General features: G+C 32.1%; 1 protein-coding gene and 1 long non-coding RNA gene across 7 annotated transcripts in view; one reads left to right on the top strand and one right to left on the bottom strand.

The window, feature by feature from the left end:
* The window catches only part of LOC126892295 (zinc finger protein 664-like), a 175,208-nt gene that overhangs the window by 119,521 nt on the left and 33,694 nt on the right, over positions 1-21,993 (top strand). For 2 of the 6 annotated variants that reach the window (XM_050661804.1, XM_050661805.1), the window contains exon 1: positions 14,688-15,182. The exons of 2 other annotated variants lie outside the window; for them this stretch is intronic. In XM_050661804.1, coding sequence (XP_050517761.1) covers positions 14,948-15,182 — 235 coding nt within the window. In that variant the 5' untranslated portion in view covers positions 14,688-14,947. Of the gene's footprint in view, positions 1-14,686; positions 15,183-21,993 lie in introns of those variants that run through there. 2 more of the 6 variants (XM_050661798.1, XM_050661801.1) reach the window with 2 other exon arrangements.
* Positions 12,633-14,668, bottom strand: LOC126892309 (uncharacterized). Its single transcript, XR_007700777.1, has 2 exons — positions 14,037-14,668; positions 12,633-12,916 (listed from the first exon to the last, which is right to left on the bottom strand). It is a non-coding gene; the product is annotated as an uncharacterized LOC126892309 (long non-coding RNA).

Below are 21,993 nucleotides of genomic sequence, written 5' to 3'. Positions count from 1 at the left end.
GCCACAATAGGTATGCGTGTAAAAGTATATAAGGCCACACGTTACTATTTAACTGACAGTACTCACACCATTGACTGAATAAAAAAACTTTATTATTAATCCTGTCTCCGCAACTGAGGGTATCTTATTAACTGTATTGTTTTTAAACAATAGAAGATAAAATAAAAATATTGACAGTTCAAAAATGTGAACATTATTGCATTGTGTGTGGCCTAAGTTTGGGCTGAAAACTAAAATGCATTACATTTTTACAAAATTTTGGAATATGTTTAATTACGTAGACCAATTTTAACAGTTATTTCCAATACAGATTTCAATCCTCTTCAAATAGTTTCTAATGTCTTTTGATGTAAAATAATTATTAGGGAAGCTGGAATTCAACAGTTCAGAATTTTACATTGAGTTAATGCAAAACTTTGACGTATGTCAAAATTCTCAATGTATTTTAATTGTATTCATTTTTTTCGAATCCTGAGAAAACTAATAAATATTTTTGAAAAATTTAAACTCAGAATAAAAGACTACATTATTACCGAGGGCTGAAAGTCCCTGAAAACTTCTATAATGTTTATTTTAATAAGTTACAGGGCTGAAAATAAAAGAGAAGTGTGATATTTAATTTCAAATATTTCATTCAACAGAATCTGCTTGTTTATTCTAAGGGGCTTTCCGCCCTCGGTAATAATGTAATCTTGCATCCTGCGTTTAAATTTTTCTAAAATACTTGGTTTTCTCAGGATTCGAAAAAAATCATATTACGATTCAAATGACAGTAAACTCTCGTGACGTAATCTCACCCTTAATGTTCATTGGTTAGTCGATTTAGGCCACCGTAGTAATGTCTAAGAACCGTGAGTATGACCCACAAACCATACATACTCATAGACGTTTCACGTAAATTGTCAAGGTCAAGACAGCAAATTAGTTACCATTCCAATCCAGAGATGTCGCTGTCAGTCAATTCTCTTGTCATATTTAACAACTGACAGTTGACAATTAAATTAATTTGTTATTTACTTTTTATTTTAGTTTGTGGCTTAATTATTTTATTATAGTGGTGTTACGTTTTTAATTAGATTTAATCAAAATTTTAATCAATTGTATTAAACCTCCTCTCCGTTTTTATGAGTAGAATTTTTAGTTTACATTGATCATCCCGTGTTGTGTTTCTCCACATTAAAAAAACAATATAATAGATCCTGGAAACAGTTTGTTCCAATAGGCAAGTGTGTCATCAACATTTCGGACCTATATATTTTTGGAAGTTTGTAAAAGATTATAAGGTAATATTTATCTAAACAATCATCCTACAAGATTCTTTCAAAAATTTTCATTCAACTCAATATTGCACATCAGTGCTTTCACGTGACACATGGATGGCAGTAGTGTTTAGCATTTTGAAAACAAATTGGAATATTTGAAGTTTTCAGTAAAATATGGAATAAAACATTGAATTGTCTATCTGTTTTAATTTCCTGCGAAATTTCATCAAAAATCCCGCAAAATTTATAATTTGAAATTCTCACGTAACTAAAATTTGTTAATTTAGTTCCCATTCCAATCAAGAGATGGCGTTAATTCGATCCGAAAGATTAACATGGTCGTGAAACGTCTATGAGTATGTATGGTTTGTGGCATAGAGGTATATATTAACATAGAGTGAGCCCTCACTCCGCCACCACTGACGACAAGATCTCTTCGACTGGTTTGCGGTATCTCTTTCTAGCACAATGTATCGAGAAACATAACATGAAACTAAGTGGGGGTACGGGACGGCAACTGAAATAAGGAGAATTATTTTATTCTTCTTTTTTCTTTAATTATTATGACAAATGACAAGACAACATAACCCAAATAATTTAATGCGGCCCTATTTCTATTTTTGAACAAAATGTTGGAAATATCTTAGTTTATTTTTAGTTCTAGCTTATTTACGGCTAGATTGAAAATCTGAATTTTCTAATATTGGTTCATGATTATCATCAGAGACTTGATTCGGTTCTTAAACAGGTAAATTTTCTGTCTCATCTGATATTGATTTGGTAGTGGAATTCTTTAGTGTATTATTTGAACTTTCATTTTCATCTTAATCACTATTGTGATTCAATAATTTTAGGTCACTTTTAGGAGCTGAGTACTTCGTTGCAACTGTACTTTTCTTTCTGTTTGGATACTGCATTAAGGCATAATCTGCATTGACTTCTAAAAGATAATCCTCTTCAACTAAAGGATCAAACTTACTCATTCATACAAATTTTCTTAGTAATACTTTGTCTGAATCCTTCATGAAGAAATAGAATTTCTGCTAGTTGATCTTCATTGAAAAGTAAACACATGTTCATGATGTGTACAATTGGTTGCTGTAGACAGTAAACTTCATATAGAGTGCAGAGCATCTGGTATATAGAACATTTTTCCATTTAGTGATGTCTAAATTTCTGGTTTTCAATGCTAGATTCACTGCTTTCCATATAACTCCATTGTATCTTTTAACTTAACCATTTCCTTCAATATGGTGTTGTTCTACTTGAAGATATTCCTTTAGAGTGTAGGTAATTAATAAATTCTTGGTAAGTCAAGCTAGTCCCCCGGTCTGACTGGACGTATCTTAGCATGGAAATCTTGAAAATTCATCAATTTTTTTTTGTTCAGAATCTGTGAGGATACGTGAGAAAAAAGTAACGGGTCTTCCAGATTGACTCAGCATGATAGAAATAGCAAATTCATTCATGTATCTGTTTCAACAATGAGAATTTATTTTTCATTAATTACTGTCCATAGAAGTGCAATATTGTATATCCCAAAATATTTATAACTTTTGATTGTAGTGACATTTATTTTGATTTAAAGTTAACCCATATTTTTTAACGGCATTTAAAAACTTCTGTAAATTCAAATCATAGCTATCTTGATCCTCACCACTAACTGTTATGTCATCTAAATAAGCGTAAACCCCTTGTAGATTTTCTTTTTTATTGATAGAATCAATGGCTCTCTGAAAATATGATAATCCATTGGTCACCCCAAGAGGAATACGACAAAATTGGTAAAGGCATCCACTTTCCTCAAAAGCTGTACATGGTTTGTCAGATTCATGAATTGGTATTTGATGATACGCGTTTTTTAAATCAACTTCCATCTGACGTTTATAATTTTCGTTTTTGAAAAAAATGATGTATCACAGACTTAAAATGCGTTTATCTCAAACACAGTTAAGTTTAGCGAGATGAATGTAGTATACTTTTTTGAATAAAAATATTAACATAATAAAAATTTTGATTCAAAAAATTGAATGTATTAAATGAGTGCTGAAAGACGTATGTAGCTCCTTTTGGGAAATATTAAATTAATATTTATTGACAGAAAACTCCATTTTACAATTAAAATTAAAAGTCAAAATTAAACATTGAACACAAGTTAACTTACATTACTTACAATTAAACTAACGACATCAAAAAATTAAAACCAAATTAAAATAATTCACGTGAAATAGTCCTTTTAAAAGCATTTGGTGTGACTCCCATAAAGTCTATATTTGGAAACTCATTTACACTAGAAACAATTCTATTTAAAGGCATATTTTCTGCATGACGTGTATTGCACGATCTAGCGGATAGCAAGGGACATCTCAAATTCCTAGCTGGAACATAAAAATCTATTCGACCCAGAATGCTAGGTGCAACAATAATACCATTTAACACCTTAAATATGAAATTAAGGTCAAAGTATCGCCTGCGATCCTCTAGACGGTGCAAATGAAACATCTGCATGACCTGACTGGAATTCAATTGCATTCCTCTAGTTCCTAATCTATACCGCAGATATATAACGAATTTATTTTGAATCGATTCAATTCGATATTTGTGATTCTCATAACTTGGACTCCAAATCACTGAACAATACTCTAGTAATGAACGAACATAACTCAAAAACAATCTCACAATTACAAACAAATTATTAAAATCATATGACATTCTGATGACTAACCCTAATGTCCGATTAGCACGTGCAATAGTGGCATCATAATGGTCCACGAAACTTAGCTTACTATCCAGTAACACACCTAAATCCTTAATTACCTGAACCCTAGATAAATCCACATCTCCGATCTTGTATTTAAAATCACTGGTGGTCTTATTACGTGAAAAAATAATATATGAGCATTTCGAAGCATTCAATCTAAGATTATTTTCCTGGCACCAATGTACTAAAGAATCCAAGTCTCTCTGCAAACCCTCACAATCAGATTCTGACCTAATGCATTTAAATATCTTTAAGTTGTGTGAAAATATCAGGTATTCAGATTTAATGTTCCTACCAATATCATTTACCAACAACAGAAAAAGCTTAGGACCCAAATGGGAACCCCTGACATGGTTTCAAATCCATTAGAAACACATCCTGCTGATCTTACTTGCAATGTTCTTCCTTGCAAATACGAAGTAAACCAAGCTAATAAAGAACCAGTGATACCAGAGTTTCTCAGCTTTGTAATTAAGACATTATGATCTAGTAGGTCAAAGGCCTTACTGAAATCGGTGTATATAGAGTGCACCTCGTAACCCTCATCCATTGCTGTACCTATACTATCGATATACAAAAAGAGGTTAGTGAGAGTAGAACGTCCGCCTACAAATCCACGTTGGTTGTCCATAATAAAGTTCCTAAAACAATTATCCAAACTTGGCAAAACCATTTTTTCAAATACTTTAGATAAGGCTGACTGAATACAAACTGGCCGATAATTTTTGATATCACTATGATCTCCTGCCTTGAAAATAGGACACACAAAGGAATGTTTCCATCTGTTCGGGAAAATTCCCGTCTGGAGAGATTTATTAAGAACATATACTAATGGTTCACACAAGGACACTGCACTTTCTCTTAGGAACAAATTCGGTATCAAATCAGGGCCAGCCCCTTTATTGACATTTAATGACAACAACACATTCAGTAAATTGTCAAAAGTGACTTCGAAGTTACTAATTTCCACCTCCATCTGTTGTGAGAAAATTTCATTACTCTCCAGGTTATCCAGAGATTTACCATTAAAAGTGCTGTATACAGTACCAAAATGTTTCGCAAACAACTCTGTTATTTTTTGTTTGTCATTCTCACTTTCCTCACCTAGAAACATAGAGCCAGGGAGAGCACCATGTCCGTTGGTTTTATTTTTGATGAACTTCCAAAATTCACCAGCGTTCTCATTTATTCTCACTTCCATATTTGAAACGTAAGCATAGTAAGACTGCTCAGTGAGTGATGAGCATTCATCTCTCAAATTTTTAAATTCAATATAGTGGTGATACTTATTTGTAGTTTTATATTTTTTATGCGCAATCTTTTTGGCAATGACTTTACTCTCAAGTTCAGATGAGAACCAAACAGGAAAATTCGATCTTTTTATAGATATCTTTGGTACAAAAAGTTCAATTGCGTTCCAAATAATGGAATAAAAAGCATCTAAAATGTCATTTACATCCTCTAAACAGTACAACTCAATCCAATTGATCTGAAGCAAATAATTATTCAAGGCACAATAATCCGCCTTGTGAAAGTTATAATAAATATTAGTTTCCAAACTGATATATTGATTATCAAATAATATTAATGCTTCAAGTGAGGGATGATACCTGTCACACGTCATTAAAGCTTCCGCTTTTTTTAGATTTAAATAAGTATCAGAGAAACACAGATCAAGAATTGAGTCATACTGGTTTTTAAAATAATTATATTGACCTAATCCTAAAAAAATTGAATTCGTCATAAAACAAAATTTCAGTATCATACTTATATTGTTAGCAGTCGTCTCACCGTCCCATATCAGATTTGGTAGATTATAATCCCCAAATAATACTAGTTTAGAATCTTTATACTTATTCATAATTAGTTTTACAGTATCAATGTGATTGGAATAAACATCCAATCTAGATCTGGGCGGAATGTAGACACAGCCAAAAACATATTTAATGCAATTAATAGTAATTCCAGCAAAAACCTGTTCTACATTTGAACTGGCAATTTCCACTAGACAAGAACTGATATCACTTCTAACTGCAATTAACACTCCACTTCCTTTTGATTTCTCGCTGGAAATATGATCACGGTCCCGACGGTATACGGTATATAAATCACAGAAAACTTCATTACTTTTAATTTCAGGACCAAGCCAACTCTCTGTTAGGAAAATAACGTCATATATAGCTGAACAGGATGTCAAATATATGTCCTTTAGCTTCGTACGCAGACCACGCACATTTTGGTAGTAAAGTGATAGACTATTCATACTTATGTTCGCATTTGGAAGTTTTTTGGATTCTGGTGGTTTTGTTCTTTTACCTTTGAAATAAACGGGTTACCATTCTTGTATCGTATTGCCAAGTTTGATTCACCATTTCTTCTACGCCTATCAAGTTCTTCATATAATTTCGTGAGATGATTTCGTTGCATTTGAGTAAGATCTGATTTAATCAATATGCTCGATGGCTTCAACTTATGTTTGTTTTTAAGACATGCAATCACTGTGGTATTATTTTGAAAAATTACCTTAAGTGGTCTTGGCCTGTCACTACTGCTATTACCACGTCATACCCTCAAAACCTTAAACTCAGTTGCTCCAACCTCCAGTTTCGTTAGTACTTCTCGAGTATTTGCCTTGTCATGATCTATTCTCTCATTAGTAACCTTAGATTGGCTCTCATCAACATTATAGATTAGTATATTTTTAGATCGACTACTATTATCTTCTAATTCCAAGAACATATCTTGCTATATATCATTTTTGGTGGCGAATTTAGATTTCTCGTCCCAAAAAACCCCCGCTTACCAAATTTAGTGTTATTATCTCATGCCGTTAGGAAATATTCAAGAATAAATAAAATAAAAGTTTAACTTTGACACCCTGTATCTCGGTTATTATCAACTTTCGTACTAAGGTAAGTTAGCTTAAATCGAACTATTTTAACCCCAGGAATCTAAGGTTAAGCTATCGCCCATTCTTTACCAAACACCCTGTTATCGTACTAGTGACGTCATCCATTTGGATGTGACGACGTAATCTACTATTTTTTTAAATTGGAATAGGGGTCGAGTGCTAGCTCATTTAAAAGGTTATTCAATTCCCTATTCAGTAATATAAACATTAACATGATTAATTATACAGAGTGTCCAAAGAATTTTTTTTAAATTAAATTAATTGACACAAAAAGAAGAATGAGCTAGCACACGATCGCTATTCTCATTTAAAAAAAATATTTGATTACGTCATCACGCCCAGATGGATGACGTCACTAGTATGTTGTATACAGTAGAACCCCGAAAATCCGAACTAATTGGGGGGACAGCCTGTTCGGATTCTGAAAAGTTCGGATTATTCGAAATTCAGCCTAACCAGTAATTCAAAGCTCTCCTGCAAAACTGGTAACCTGACTATGAGAAAACCGAAGTAAATTTATGTTTAACCTTTATAAGCACTACATATAAAGTACCTACGTATTTATTTTTAAGACATTTTAAATGAAGTCCTACTAATCCAATATTGTTCAATTTTCTGGTTATACTCTGTATAGGGGAAGTATGCCCGAGACGGCATACTGGCTGAGATGGCATATCACGTGTTTTTCGTAAACTATTCCAAATTTGGTGCCTAGTATGACAGTTTTCAGTTCCTCAAGTTAAAATTTGTCGACATTGTTGAACTTATGCATGTTAGTTTTATTTTGACAGCAGTAGCCTTTGGAATGTTAATTAAGTAGGACAAAATATTTATTGACTTTTTTGTATCACATTATAATTCGCGAGTCTTTACACCTGAGGTAAGTTTTTAAATTTTGTGATGTTCCTTTACCTTATGCATGCCTATCACGCCTGTATCGATTTATATCTTAAAAATGTGCTTAAGAAAAATTAGGTTAAAAAAACGGTATGATTGCAATGTTGCCTGAGATGGCATAGTAAGCAGGTGGATAAGATGGCATAGGTATTCCATCTCACCCTTATGCGTTTTTACACTGCATTAATTTTGTTATATGATTGAAGTTTGTCGTTACAGTTATGGATCGTTTTAAGAGGAATTCGAACCGACGAAATCGATTCCGTCGATATTGAGACAAGTGACGAGGAAGATGCTGCTTGCATTTTTTGTATTGGCCTCTTTTCATTATCTCGTTCTCGAAAAACCTGACTAAGATGTGCCAAATGACTAACCTTGCCAAATTTGTGGCAAGTGGTCATATTCCGAATGTGCCGGTGTACCCAAGACTACAAAAAAAATTATTTGTGACTTATGAGTCGAGATTAGTGCCTTTATTTCAAGGGTATGCCATCTTACCCACATGTATGTGGGTGAGATGGCACATGTAATACTTTACAATTTATTTTCTCAGAAAAAAACTATAATATGTACCTTGTTAAAAAATAATGTTATATTTATGTAAATGTTCCTAGCACTGACTTTGATTTTTATTACATGTCTAACTCTATCGATTATCGATTACAAAATATTAAAAAAAAAGTATGCCGTCTCAGGCATATCTCCCCTAATAAACATGTATTTAAGTTTTTGTCTTGAATTTTTAAAAAAAATTTCACTTTCCGTTAGTTCGGATTTGCGGGGTTCTACTGTATGTCAAAAATATATATGGGGGGGGGGGGTCAAAATATAAGTGAATAACCCTGTACATCAAGAAATTTACTACCAACGTCTCTGTTACTGAATATATCACTAAGTACAGGGCAATCTATTTAAAACTTAAAAAATCAGCTAAAAAATTATACTATCAAAATCATCTGAGAAGCTTTAAAAGTGTTGCAAAAGAAATTTGGTCCATAATAAACAATCTTCTTCGAAATCAAACTCACAAAGCTCAAACATTTTCCCTTCCAGACCATGAATACTTTATTAATGTGAGTAAAATTATAACATCAACTATTTTGTCACAAGAGATCAATTTTGTTAAGATCCGATTTCCTATCTCCCTAATTCAAGAAAGGTCTCAAATTCATTATTTATAAGACTAGTTGATTAATCTGAACTGATCCAAACAATCAATAGTATCAAAAGCAAATCTTCCTGTAGTACTGATGGACTATCCATAAAAATTGTCTCAAATCTCCCAGAAAATGTGTTGGGAGTCCTCATCCCACTAATGACTCTTTTAAGGGGCTATCCTAGTGTAAAAGAACGAAATTCACATACTTTTTTGGGAATATCTAAAATAAAAAGTACTGTACCAATTGTTTTGAAAATTTGCATGACTATTTATTATAAAAAGAAGTACATACAAGTAAAACAATTTTCATAAAAAAAAATAATGAAAATTTAACGATTTATGCCCTATCTACTGGCACAGTGAAAATAAAAAACATGGCTCCACTGCTGCAGCGATTGGGACTAATAGAGATCCTGAATTGAAGCTATTAATGCAAGAAGGTGTTAACTTACATTTTTGTAAATTTGATCTGATCAAATGCAAATAGGTGTTAACATCCATTTCTATTAAGTAGTAAAGCCTTTTGTTAAAAGATGGCATTAATAGCCCTAAAAATGTATATAAAAAAGGAGTTAATATCCCATTATCAAAGGACCTGAAGTGCATAAAGGTGATAACTCTCGACGTATCTGCAAGAAGGTGTCAACAGAGCAGTTAACACCTTTTTGCAGAATATGCAGAAGAAAATCTGCGTATTTTTGCGCGGTAAATCAAGCATTAATTGTTTATCAGGTGTTATTACATGCCGTTGTGTTTGTTTTCGGTGCAATTATTTTGTTGTGAGAGATGAGAAATGAAAAAAAAAGAACAACAAGGCTGGTGAAAAATCATAAATAAACTATAAAGGTCAGGTGCAGTCAGCTAAAAAGTCAAGTGTAGGTAAGCTGTTGTGTAAAGAAAAATGTCGACTAAAATGTGATTCACGTTTTACGGATGAAGATAGAAGCTTACTATTTAACCACTACTATTTAATACAAAATGACGACAAAAATCTGTACTTGTTTAGTTTGATGAAACCTATTGGAGTAAGAGGCTCACTTTACATGCTGTTTGCACAAATTCTTACGAATATTTTTTTAAATAGATGGAGAATCTTGGAAGGTTTGTTTTATCGCAGTTTTATCTATGCTTGATATTGGTCTAAAAAAATTTGATTTAATTCGAAATCAAATAACAGCTGATAAATTAACTGCAAAAAAGGATGAAAGAGGTCGTCATCACAATCGGGCAATACCAGCAGAAACCAATATGATTGTTCATGAACATATTAAGTCTTTCTCAGCAGAAATGTCCCACTATGCTCGTAATAAGAACCCTTCTCGGCTGTATTTATCACCCACCTTATCAATAAATAAGATGTTCGAGTTATACGAAGCGTACTGTGTCAGGAGGAAACTGGAGAATGTTGTGTCAGAAGCAATGTACAGGAGAATATTTGTTAAAGATTTTAACTTGGGATTTGGTACTCCCCGATCGGATACTCGTAAAGTCTGCGACTCTGGTAAAGCAACAGATGGACATTCTGAGAAATTTAAGAAAGCCTCTGAAGAACAAAAAAAAAAGATATGGAGTTGGCTAAAACTGATGTTATACCTATACATTACTTTTGACATGCAAAAAACTCTTCCATTACCTAAAATCTCCACTAGACTGCTTTTTATTTAAGGTAGGTATGGCTATATAACTTAGGAGTGTACGTTATTAACAAAAACCAGCCAAACGGCAAGGGGTATTTTCATCTTTGGACAGAAGACAAGGGAGGTCGTGGACCTGAGGAAGTTGGAAGTTGCCTGCTAGCATTCTTAACCACTCTGAAACCACAGCAAAAACATCTTGTAATCTGGAGTGATTCAGCAGGTGGTCAAAACAAAACTGGTTTATTATATGTGTTTGGCATTACTTGATAAAACAAGGTGTTTTTGATACAATAGAACATAAAAAATTCCCTGAAGTGGGCTATACATTTATGGATTCCGACCGGGATTTTGTTTGCTTTCGAAAAAGTAAGAAAGCATCAGAATATTTACACAGTGGATGAGTATGTAAATACCATGGTACAGTGCAGGAGAAAAACTCCTTTTCATATTATTAGAATGGAAGATAAGTTTGTGGATGTAAAACAATTCCTAATAAATTGAAACTAATAAATAAAAAAAAAGCTGACAATGGTGAAAAAATATCATTTAAATAATGTGGTAAATAAGTGGATAAAAATTACGGAATTTGGTAAAACAAAGTACAGATATTCTCTAAATGATGATGACAATTGGAAAGAAGTTTCCATTTTAAAAAGTAAAGGAACTGCAACGCGTTAGTCAACTTCAAGTACAGGTGAAATCTTATGGCCAGTGAATAAAAGTAGGCCAATAGCATCTAAAAAATATGAAAATATTCAACAGCAAATGCCATACATTCCAGAAAACTTCTGGGCTTTTTACCATGGCCTCAGAAAAGAAGACGATAATTAAATCCTTTTTTATTAACTATAAGTTACACAAATTTTCTAGTTTTTTTAACAATAAACTTTTTTGAACTCCTTTTTATGTGTTATTTGATTCTCAAATGTAAAAATATGTTTGTAAAAAAAGGTGTTAACTTACATTTTTTTCGTAATTTTTATAAAAACTCTCTTAGTCTTATTGATTTATAGGACTATATGTATCCTCAAAAAATTGTGGTTTCATTTACTTAACACTTGTTTTTGTAAAATGCAAATTGAATTATTAGCAAAAAAGTTCTAGTCAATAAACTTTGAACTTAATTATCTCACATTATGTAATTTGCTGGTTAACACCTTCTTGCATTAATAGCTTCAATTATAAAATTGCAAATACATATTGATTATTGAAATATAAGTTATTTCCTATACCATCAATTAGGATTTTTGGAAAAATGACGAAGTGTTGAAATTTTTTTAAATTAGCTAGAACATTTTCAGTTTCAAAAACCTCCAAATTGACATTTTTTATCCGATTAAAAAAATCCCTATTTGATGGTATAGAAAATAACCTATATTTCAATAATAACTTTGATATTTTATGTTTCAGGATCTCTTTTATTCCCAATCACTGCAGCAGTGGAGCTATGTTTTTATTTTCACGGTGCTAGTAGATGGCGAATAAATCGTTTAATTTTCAATATTTTTTTATGAAAATTGTTTCACATGTACTTTTTATAACAAATGTTCATGCAAATTTTCAAAATAATTGGTACAGTACTTTTTATTTTAGAAATTCCCAAAAAAGTATATGAATTTCATACTTTTACACTAGGATAGCCCCTTCAGAAAGGTAAATTTCTAGAGCTGCCTAAAGACAGCCATCATTATTCCTCTTCATAAGGGTGGTGAAAAATCTAATGCCTGCAATTATAGACCTATTGCATTACTACTGGTACTCTCAAATAGGACTCATATTACACAAGTATAAAAACTTGTTGCTGGTATGAGCACATTGTGTAAATGTTAGGATTTAAAGAGGATATAAAAACCTTCAATACGATTATGAGCGTTAGTCTCTTTATATCCTAACATTTTTTTTGTTATTGTTTTAGTTTATTATTGTTTTATTGTGTTTATTATTGTTTTTTATGACTCTGTAAGTTTTGTGTATAAATTGTACAATTTTCCATGACAATAAAGCATTGTTCTATTCTAAGTTGTCTATTTTGTTAAACCAAAGCATTGATTATTATTACAAAATATTAATATAATCAATTAAATAATAATATTAATCTCACAAACAATATAGGAAGTATAGTTAAAAAGAATAAACATAGTAATCCACAAGGAAATAAATCTGCACATAGCTATAGCCCAAAGTAACTTCTGTTGTTTATCCAAATCTTCAATAGTCAAAAACATTTGTGTAAAATTAGGTTCCAGCAGTTTCTCCTTTTCCTACATTTAAAATAGCTGGTGTTTATTCCTAAAAACAACAAATACATAAATAAAAACTCTAAATTGTATACCATAAAAATATCATACAAATATGACAAAATATCACAAGAGTATTTTAACATTATTTAAGGACAATTGCCATAATAAGCCACAACAAAAATGTATTAAGCGAAAAAGCTATAGAGCTGAAACAGGAAGTTGCTATGTTTGGTCTATATATTAATGAAAGTAAAAAAAAATACATAAATGGAGTGCACAAAGTCAAATCCACATGAGAATCTGAAGGTAGACAACCATACCTACGAATATGCCTCCACTTTTCCCTACCTAGACTCAATAATAAAAAATGACAACAACACCTGTCAAGAAATATAACAACGGATTCTTATCAGTAATAAGAAGTGTTTTTATGCATACAAAGACGTAATGAAAAGTAAGTTACTGTTACTGAATCGTGAGTATAAGCTTAGAATCTACAAAACAGTAATTACACCAGTGGTCACATATGGATGTGAAATGTGGACCATCTCAACCACTAATGAAAATCAACTGAGAATATTTGAGCGTAAAATACTAAGGAACATATTTGGACCAACACATTGTAGAGATGGTTCATGGAGAATTAAAATGAACCACAAGCTGAATGAACTAATGCAGAGCGCAGATATTGTTAGATTTGTAAAGTCTCAAAGACTAAACTTTCTTGGTCGCTTAGAAAAAATGTCAGATAATCGAGCTGTGATGTCAGAGATGGAAGCCCCAAGGAAATATAACAAGAGGAAGGCCCTGTAACAGATGGATAGACGATGTAGAGAAGGATCTTAAAACCATGAATATCAGGCAGTGGTGCAGGAAAGTAGCCGACAGGGCAGAATAGAAGAATGCTGTTAAGCAGGCAAAGATTTACAAATGGTTGTAGTGTCATTAGAAGAAGAAGATTTAAGGACAGTTTAGGCAGGCTATATGCATTAAGGCATTATTAAGCTTTGCATTTAACCATATTGTAATACACTATATCTTACATGGTCAAGCATGATTTTCTTTACATAACCCTTGTTCTAAACTAGAACCGAATTGGTAAGTACATATATATTATTATTGTAGACATTTTAAGAACTTATTACTTAGTTGAATTACTTTAAACTTACCACTTATTAAATGTTTACTGCATACTGTCATATTTTAATTTGTGATCTGTTCTCTTTATTGCTTTTATCCAATGTTCCTGCCTTTGTTTGGATAAAATTCATTTAAATGTATTGCATGGGGGAAATGTATAGCCTTGGGAACAGTAAAAAGTGAGGATTTTATCCCTGTCTGTCCTATTCCCGCAATGTACAGGCTTCTCAAGAAAGCCCTTGCTACAAGTCGGTCAAACACAAGGAAAAGTGTTTTTTCTTTTTTACACACAAACAAATTGACACAAACTGATAATTACTATGGGATAATTCAGTTCTGTAGGCTATAAACAACTTTATATTTAATTTACTATCACAATTTCGCTGCACAATTAACAATAAAAAACAAAACCAAACAGAATATTCGTCTAAAAACATTTACAAACAAATGTCAATGTAAACAGTGACGTCAGTGACTAAATAAAAATAACAGGAAAGACATCAGCTAACTTCGTACTTCTCCTAACTTAAAAATGACGTTTATCATACTGTCGCAGCTTTACTATGTGTAAGAGTGAAGTAGCACTAATCCAAAGAAAAAAGATGGTGTCGTCACTTCGCTCCGAATGACACTCTCTCTATGTCAATATATACCTCTATGGTTTGTGGTATGACCTTGAGATACCTGCGTGAAACATCTAAAGAGAGTTAAGTGATCTGTGTTCCTTAGCTTAGAGGATGAAAAATTGTAAAGTTTTTTAAATTAAGTTTTAATTAACTTTTCCATTAAGTTTCCTTCGTAAACAAATCTTGTTAGAGGTTAGACAGTTAGACCAAGTTACACTCACAATACATTTCACCCGTTAGACTCTTGTTGTAAAACACCAACACCATCCATGATTTAATTTATGTAAACAAAACTGAAATAATTGACAATTAAAATGGAAACGAAACAAGAAGCTAGTGAGAAAACTTGTAAAATAGAAACAAATAATGAAACCCACCATGATGGTCCTTTGGATGCCTTCAAAATTGAAATTACGGAAGAACCCAAGAGAGAACATGCATACAACGCATTTGATTCAACTTTAGACTCAACAAATGTGTTATCGGTAAAAACTGAAGTAGAACATAAATTTACGCCATTTGAATTAAAGCAAACAACAAATGAAGAAAGTAAGTAATGATAATAATTCTGGACCTGGGAGGTAAACTGCACTATGTCATTTTAAGCAATTGTGTAGTAGAGCAGTTTGAATATTATAAAAATCTAAAGCCAGATCCACATCAATAAAAATTTATGTTCTACATTGTATTTGACACAAATTTACTTGTATGTGTGTGCGTTGAACTTTTTATTGATGTGGACTGTGCGCCGCATGGATTTATTCAAAAATATTTTTGTGACACACAACGCACGATATCTGTCGGTTTTTCAGTTGACTTCAAAGAAATTTATGCGGTTTCACGGCACAGTAGGGTTAATGTGGACTTGATTATCCTATAATATTTACGTCGTAAAAATACTTGACCAGATTTAAATTTGTGCCACAAATATTTTTTCTGTATTTTAAAATACAACACACACACACACAAATTTTTATTGATGTAGATCCGCCTTTATACACATGAGAGCAAAAAAATGGACTCACTCTCTGAATTGTACATGTTAGATGTCTTAAATTTCCTAAACCTGTTGTCAGATGTGAGTGATTTTTTTAGTATGTTAACCTTCTGACATCGACCGCAGACAGCAGTTGCAGTTGTTGCAGTGACAGACATCACTACTTTACACTGTAAAATTGGATGTGACTGATTCCGACATCTAACTGCAATTGCTGTCCGGCAGAACGTCAGTTGCTAATAATTATATAAATTAATCTCTCTCTTGTTCCATCCCTCCTTGTCGAGTATTGGGCGCTTATGAGTTTCTTGGCCAAAAGTGTAAGATTGCTGTCTGGTCGGGACAGCACATCTTTCGTTTTTATTCTCTGGATAAATTGTAAACTAATTCCCTCCACTCTGTTCTATCTTTTGCTCTCTTTTTGACTTCGCCCCATCTTAGTACAATTTTTTCATTTTCTCTTGTTCTTTTCCAGCTGTTGTCTGGTCTGCCTCTCTTTCTTTTCCCCTCTAGTTGGTATTCAAGTGCTTGTCTTGCTATGCTGCTTTGGTCCTTACTCAAAGTGTGGCCGATCCATCTCCATCTTTTTCCTTGACTGTAATAGATATGTTAGTTTGCTAGTAAGATTCCAGGAGGTGGCAAACGCTGTTGTAGTCTTCTGCCAATTATGTCCCACAAATGTTCGATCCGGTCAGGATCTGGACTATGCCATGGCCACTTCAAAGTCCGAACATTTACCTGTTGTAAATATTTGATTACAGTTTGTGAACGTGAGGTCTTGCATTCTACTAATTTTCGCAACAAACCAGAAACGTTTTAACTGTTAATAATTTGACAAACATTAAGTTGTTAATATCTTATAACCTACTTTAGGCTTGTTTATTAAACTAATCAGAAAATGATAAAACAACATAAGCAAATGAATCAAAAAACAAAATGTTAAGAAAGTCTAAGACTACAATTGAATTTTTATTTAAATATTTTAATATGCTAGAATATTCCGCAGGGTGTTCCGAAATTTAAGTAAAAAACAGTTTGATTGTTATACCCGGTATAAAATAACATTTAACTGTCTAGCAACAATATTATTATATCTTTTTTTCTTAAATAATAAGGCTATTCGCGGTGTGCAAGTACTTGGAAAGGAAAACGAGAAACGACCGTGCGCGAGTCGCGGAGAAATATTGCAACTATCTTAAATAATTCATATTGTCAATTGAAATTGTCAAATTGACGTATATTTCATACCTTCTGTCATTGAAGCAGAAAAATTATATATTGCTCCACAATATTGATATGATATGCAATTATTATATGAAGGTAATTTAATTAATTGTATTTTGAGTGCAGTACTGCATTTTAATAACTAATTTTATTTACTACATACAATTGCTCACGTTTTCGTAACATAACCTGAATCTTATTTTTTCTTCTTACTATTTTTTTGGACTATGGCCTTGACAATTATCCAGTAACCAGGACTAATATAATTGGCCAATATAATTAAAAGTGCGAATAATAGTACAGAGCGAAGAAATAGGGGTCGCTTTGCCGAACTTGCACGGTCCCAATAGCATACTAAAAAAATCACAAATCGGACAACAGGTTTAGGAAGTTTGAGACATCTAACCTGTAAAATTCAGCGAGTGAGTTGATTTTTTTGCTCTCAAGTGTATATCCCACAATTAGTCTTTCAGTCTGAAAGATAATGTGACCATATTTTAATCGTAATATACAGTATACAGGGTGTTTCATTGGGAAAGGAAATACTTGAATGGTGATTAGAGGTCACTGAGGCGGTACGAGATATACCACATTTATTGCCTCACCGATTTTTATAACCAAATTACAGGATGTTTTATTTATTTTACCAATTTCTTTCTGGACCAATAACTTTAGAACCACCCTGTATATTTTTTTGATTTCTGGTACACGTATGTCTCATTTACAACACAACCCATCCAACTACTAATCATAAGAAAAATCCAGGTCCGGACTAAAAAAATTATAAATTCATTGTAACCTTGAAACAGCACCCTGTATATTGAAATTTTTAAAATGCGTTTGCATATTTGAAAACAGCACAAAAAACTAAGTTTAATGGTTCGCTTAAATTTTTTGCCAGACAATTTAATGACTTTGATTTTGAAATCATATTGACGTTTGCAAGAACTCTTAGGGTAAGCACAGAACAAGTGAGTCGCGGTGGATGTGTAGCTGTCAGTCGCGGTCGATGTCGACATCCATGTAAAAAAAACACATTGTAATGAATGGAAGCGAACAGAGCAGGTAAGTCGCGGTGCAGGTTTAGCGTGATGCCATCTAGGAGGTTTACATCGATGCTTTTGAGTTTGTTTTACATGATTGTCTACTGCGCGGCCTACAAAAATGCTTTCCTGTGATTGATTCGTTGTTAGAAGCCAAGTTGTTATTACCTGCGCTATCTGAGTTTATGCTTTTTATATAATCCCTTTTTGTATTTAGTTTATTTTTGAATTTCTAAAGTAATTAAATTCAGTAAATTTTTAAAATATGAAGGAGGATCTGATTATTTACAGCTGGCATTTCATCACTATCATAACTTGACTGACACAACATCGCAAAAGCACAGTCTTTTTGTCATTCAAATTTCATTAAACTACTTCACTTGATAGTGGATCTAGCTCCACTGACAGCGCAGGTGACCTCCTTGCTATGTGCTGTCGACATCGACCGCGACTTAACTACTGGCATCTACCGCGACCTACACATCCACATCGACTTACTTGTTGTGTTCTTACCCTTAGGGCCGGTTGTTCGAACGCTAATCAACAATGATCACTATCAAATATTTAATTATTGTCCCCAACTGTCAATGTCAACTTTGATTGGGTTGCTGAAAACATAATTGATTATAATTATGAGATTAGTTAATCAATTAATATAACAATTATTAACATAATTGATTAACTAATTTAATAATTGTAATCAATAATTATGTTTTCAGCAACCCAATCAAAGTTAACATTGACAGTTGGTGACAGTAATTAAATATTTGATAATGATCATTTCTGATTAGCGTTCGAACAACCGGCCCTTAGATTAACAAGCAGGTTTTATTAACTTTTAATAATAAATTATTAAAGTTAATGAACAAATGCTCATTTTAAAAATAATCTAGACTTATTTACTACATTAGAAAGATCCATTTACTAATCACAAGAAAGATCCAGGTCCGGATTAACAAAAAAATATAAAGTAATTGTGACCTTGACACAACACCCTGTATATAATTGGTTTGTACATTTGAAAAGAGCACAAAAAACTAAGTTTATAGCTTCGCTTTAACTATTTGCGCAGAAAATTTAATAACTTTAATTCTGAAATTAAGTCTATTGACATTTTTTAGCACTCTGAGATTAAAAAGCAGGTATTAGTATCTTATAATAATAAATTAATAAATTTATTGACTAAATACTTATTTTAAAAATAATCAATACAGTAAAACCTCGATAGAATGGACCCCTATTTAACGGACTTTGGATATTATGGACAAAAAATCCGATCAAATGTAAAAAAAAATTGAATGCAACAAATATGAAAAGTCGAGTTTTGGACAAAAAATCAACAGGGACAGGATCTCGGCACTGCTTTGTTCTAACGCCGATGGATTGACTACTGTTGTTATGGTTGTTAGCAAATCTCATAAACATAGAGTTGTCAAAATATAATGCATCATATGCCCGTCTCTTATTATAAATTATAGCTCTAAGGTACACCACAAATATTATAAAAAATTGGTTTTTTAAAGAATTTGTACCTGCAGTGAGAAAATTTCAAGAGAAAAACTGGAAATACCGCCGAAAGAGTTGGAATGTTTATTGGTGTTGGACAACGTTCCTGCTTATCCCCTTTAAAATATTAGACATTCAAAAGATGGCAACTTTAATTTTTGCCGAAAAATACAATTTTGGCAACCAAAACGAGTATACTGCAGAAAGTTATTAGATGAAGTAGTAGAAAAGTAAAAAAGTAGCAAACGAAACTTGATTCCTTTTTTAAATTACAGATTTGTACACTGTATCTAAATACAGTACATATTAAAAAAATAATTGATTTTAAACCCATTTTATATAACGGACTTTCGGCTTTAACGGACTTCCTGTCCCCCCAATTAGTCCGTTATATTGAGGTTTTACTGTACTTATTTACTACATTGGAACGACCCACATACTAATCACGACAAAAATCCAGATCCAGATTAAACTCGTGTTCTCACTATCAAATAATTTGATCAAACTGGTTTGAGCAAACTGAAAGTTACAGTTAGTGACGTCACTTCCTGAGTTTTCATTGTGGATAATAATGAAAAATTTTAATTTTAAATTAAAATTTTAATTTAAATTTTAAATTTTAAAGTACAAACAAGTTAGACAACTCCATACAAAAAATTTGATCAAACTAGACTGATAGTGAGAACACAGAATTTTAGAATTTTAACAAACTGCAATTGTGACGTCGCTTTGACGTACTTCCGAAGTTTGCTCAAACTGTTTGATCAAATTATATGATAGTGAGAACACAACTTAACAAAAAAAAATATAAAGTAATAGTGAGCTTGAAACAACGCCCTGTATAGGTATTGAAATTTTCAAAGTCTGTTTGAACATTTGAAAAGAGCACAAAAAACTAAGTTTAGTGGTTCGCTTCCATTTTTTGCGCAGACAATTTATTAATGACTTTAATTTTGAAATTATGCCGAAATTTTTAAGAACTCTAACAAAAATTTCGGTATAATTTCAAGAGTAATTTCATTAAATTTTCTGCACAAAAAATTAAAGCGAGCCATTACACTTAGTTTTTTGTGCCCTTTTTAAATATGTAAACGGATTTTGAAAATTTCAATATACAGGGTGTTGTTTCAAGGTCACAATTACTTTATGCTTTTTTTTGTCAATCCAGACCTGGATTTTTCTTGTGATTAGTAAGTGGATCGTTCTAACGTAATGGAAATAAGTATTGATTATTTTTAAAATGAGTATTTGTTTATTAACTTTAATAATTTATTATTAAAAGTTAATAATACCTGCTTTTTAATCTAAGAGTTATTAAAAATTTCAATATAATTTCAAAATTAAAGTCATTACATTGTCTGGCCGAAAAATTTAAGCAAACCATTAAATGATTCGGTCAGAGCGATATATCAGATTTTATCAAAAAAATGAAATAGATCAAAATTGTACAAAATTTATTTCTCTTCATTTTTGTATAGGTACAAATTTGTTGTAAAACTAATAATAAACGAGATAATTCAATAATTATGTTCTAACCGTCACTATTTTCCTCCAATAACTCGGAAAATATCGACCGCACGAAAAATTGTAATAAAATAAAATATAGAAAATCACATTTTCAACAATTTTAGTTCTTATAGTTTTTGTCGAAAAGTTGAAAATGGCGGAGATATTGAGCAAAAACTGTTCTCGTTTAAAATCAAGATGGCGGCTAACGCAATGGCGGAATTCAGTCGAGATTTTAAATTAACACTACTATTGACGCCCCCTAAAGATGAGAAAAATAATGTTTGGGGCAGCTCGTAATGCAAGATCAAATGCTATCCCGACTTAGCTATTGTACAGTTCTCAAAAATTAAACATGTTTAACTTAACTCAGTGGAAAAACTACATAATATGTTACGGCTTTTTATGCAACCTTCACAAATCAATTATACTTACATTAGCTTGGTAACGATTAGTAACTCATAACCAACTGATTTTGTCAAATACTATTTTTGGATTTTAATCTCATACTTTAGAACTTATAAGATATATGTTAAATCATACGAGTGACTAATCAAGTATTTCATTTATACAGAGTGGCCCAAATAAAAGTGTCCACCTCGATATTTGGCAGTATTTATTAAATTTTAAGAAAATGACGAAACAGTTTGATTTTTGATCTAAGGGGGACACATTTTTACGGTACATACATCTGTCATTTGTAAACCCCCTCCCTTCCACATCTCCCACCCCTTATTTTTAAATAGGGAATAGGGGTCGTGTGGTAGCTCATTTAAAAGGTTATTCAATTCTCTATTCAGTAATATTAACATTGCCATAATTATTGGTACAGGGTGTCCAAGAAAAATTATTTTAAATTAAACTAATTGACCAAAAAAGAAGAATGTATGTAATTTATTTAACTCAAAATACATTCTACTGCTGATAGAAAACAGAAAAAAAAATGTTTATTTGATAAATAAACATTGTTTGTTGTTTAAATTCAATATTCAACCTACCAAAAGGCAGATGGGTTGCAGCTTGAACATTGAAATTAACCAAAAAGCAATGCTTATTTATCAAAAAACATTTTTTTGTTTTGTGA

This window comes from Diabrotica virgifera, chromosome 9 (assembly GCF_917563875.1).
Source record: "Diabrotica virgifera virgifera chromosome 9, PGI_DIABVI_V3a".
Taxonomy (NCBI): domain Eukaryota; kingdom Metazoa; phylum Arthropoda; class Insecta; order Coleoptera; family Chrysomelidae; genus Diabrotica; species Diabrotica virgifera.
Note: the sequence above shows the minus strand (reverse complement) of the source record. Positions and strands in the feature narration are given on the sequence as shown.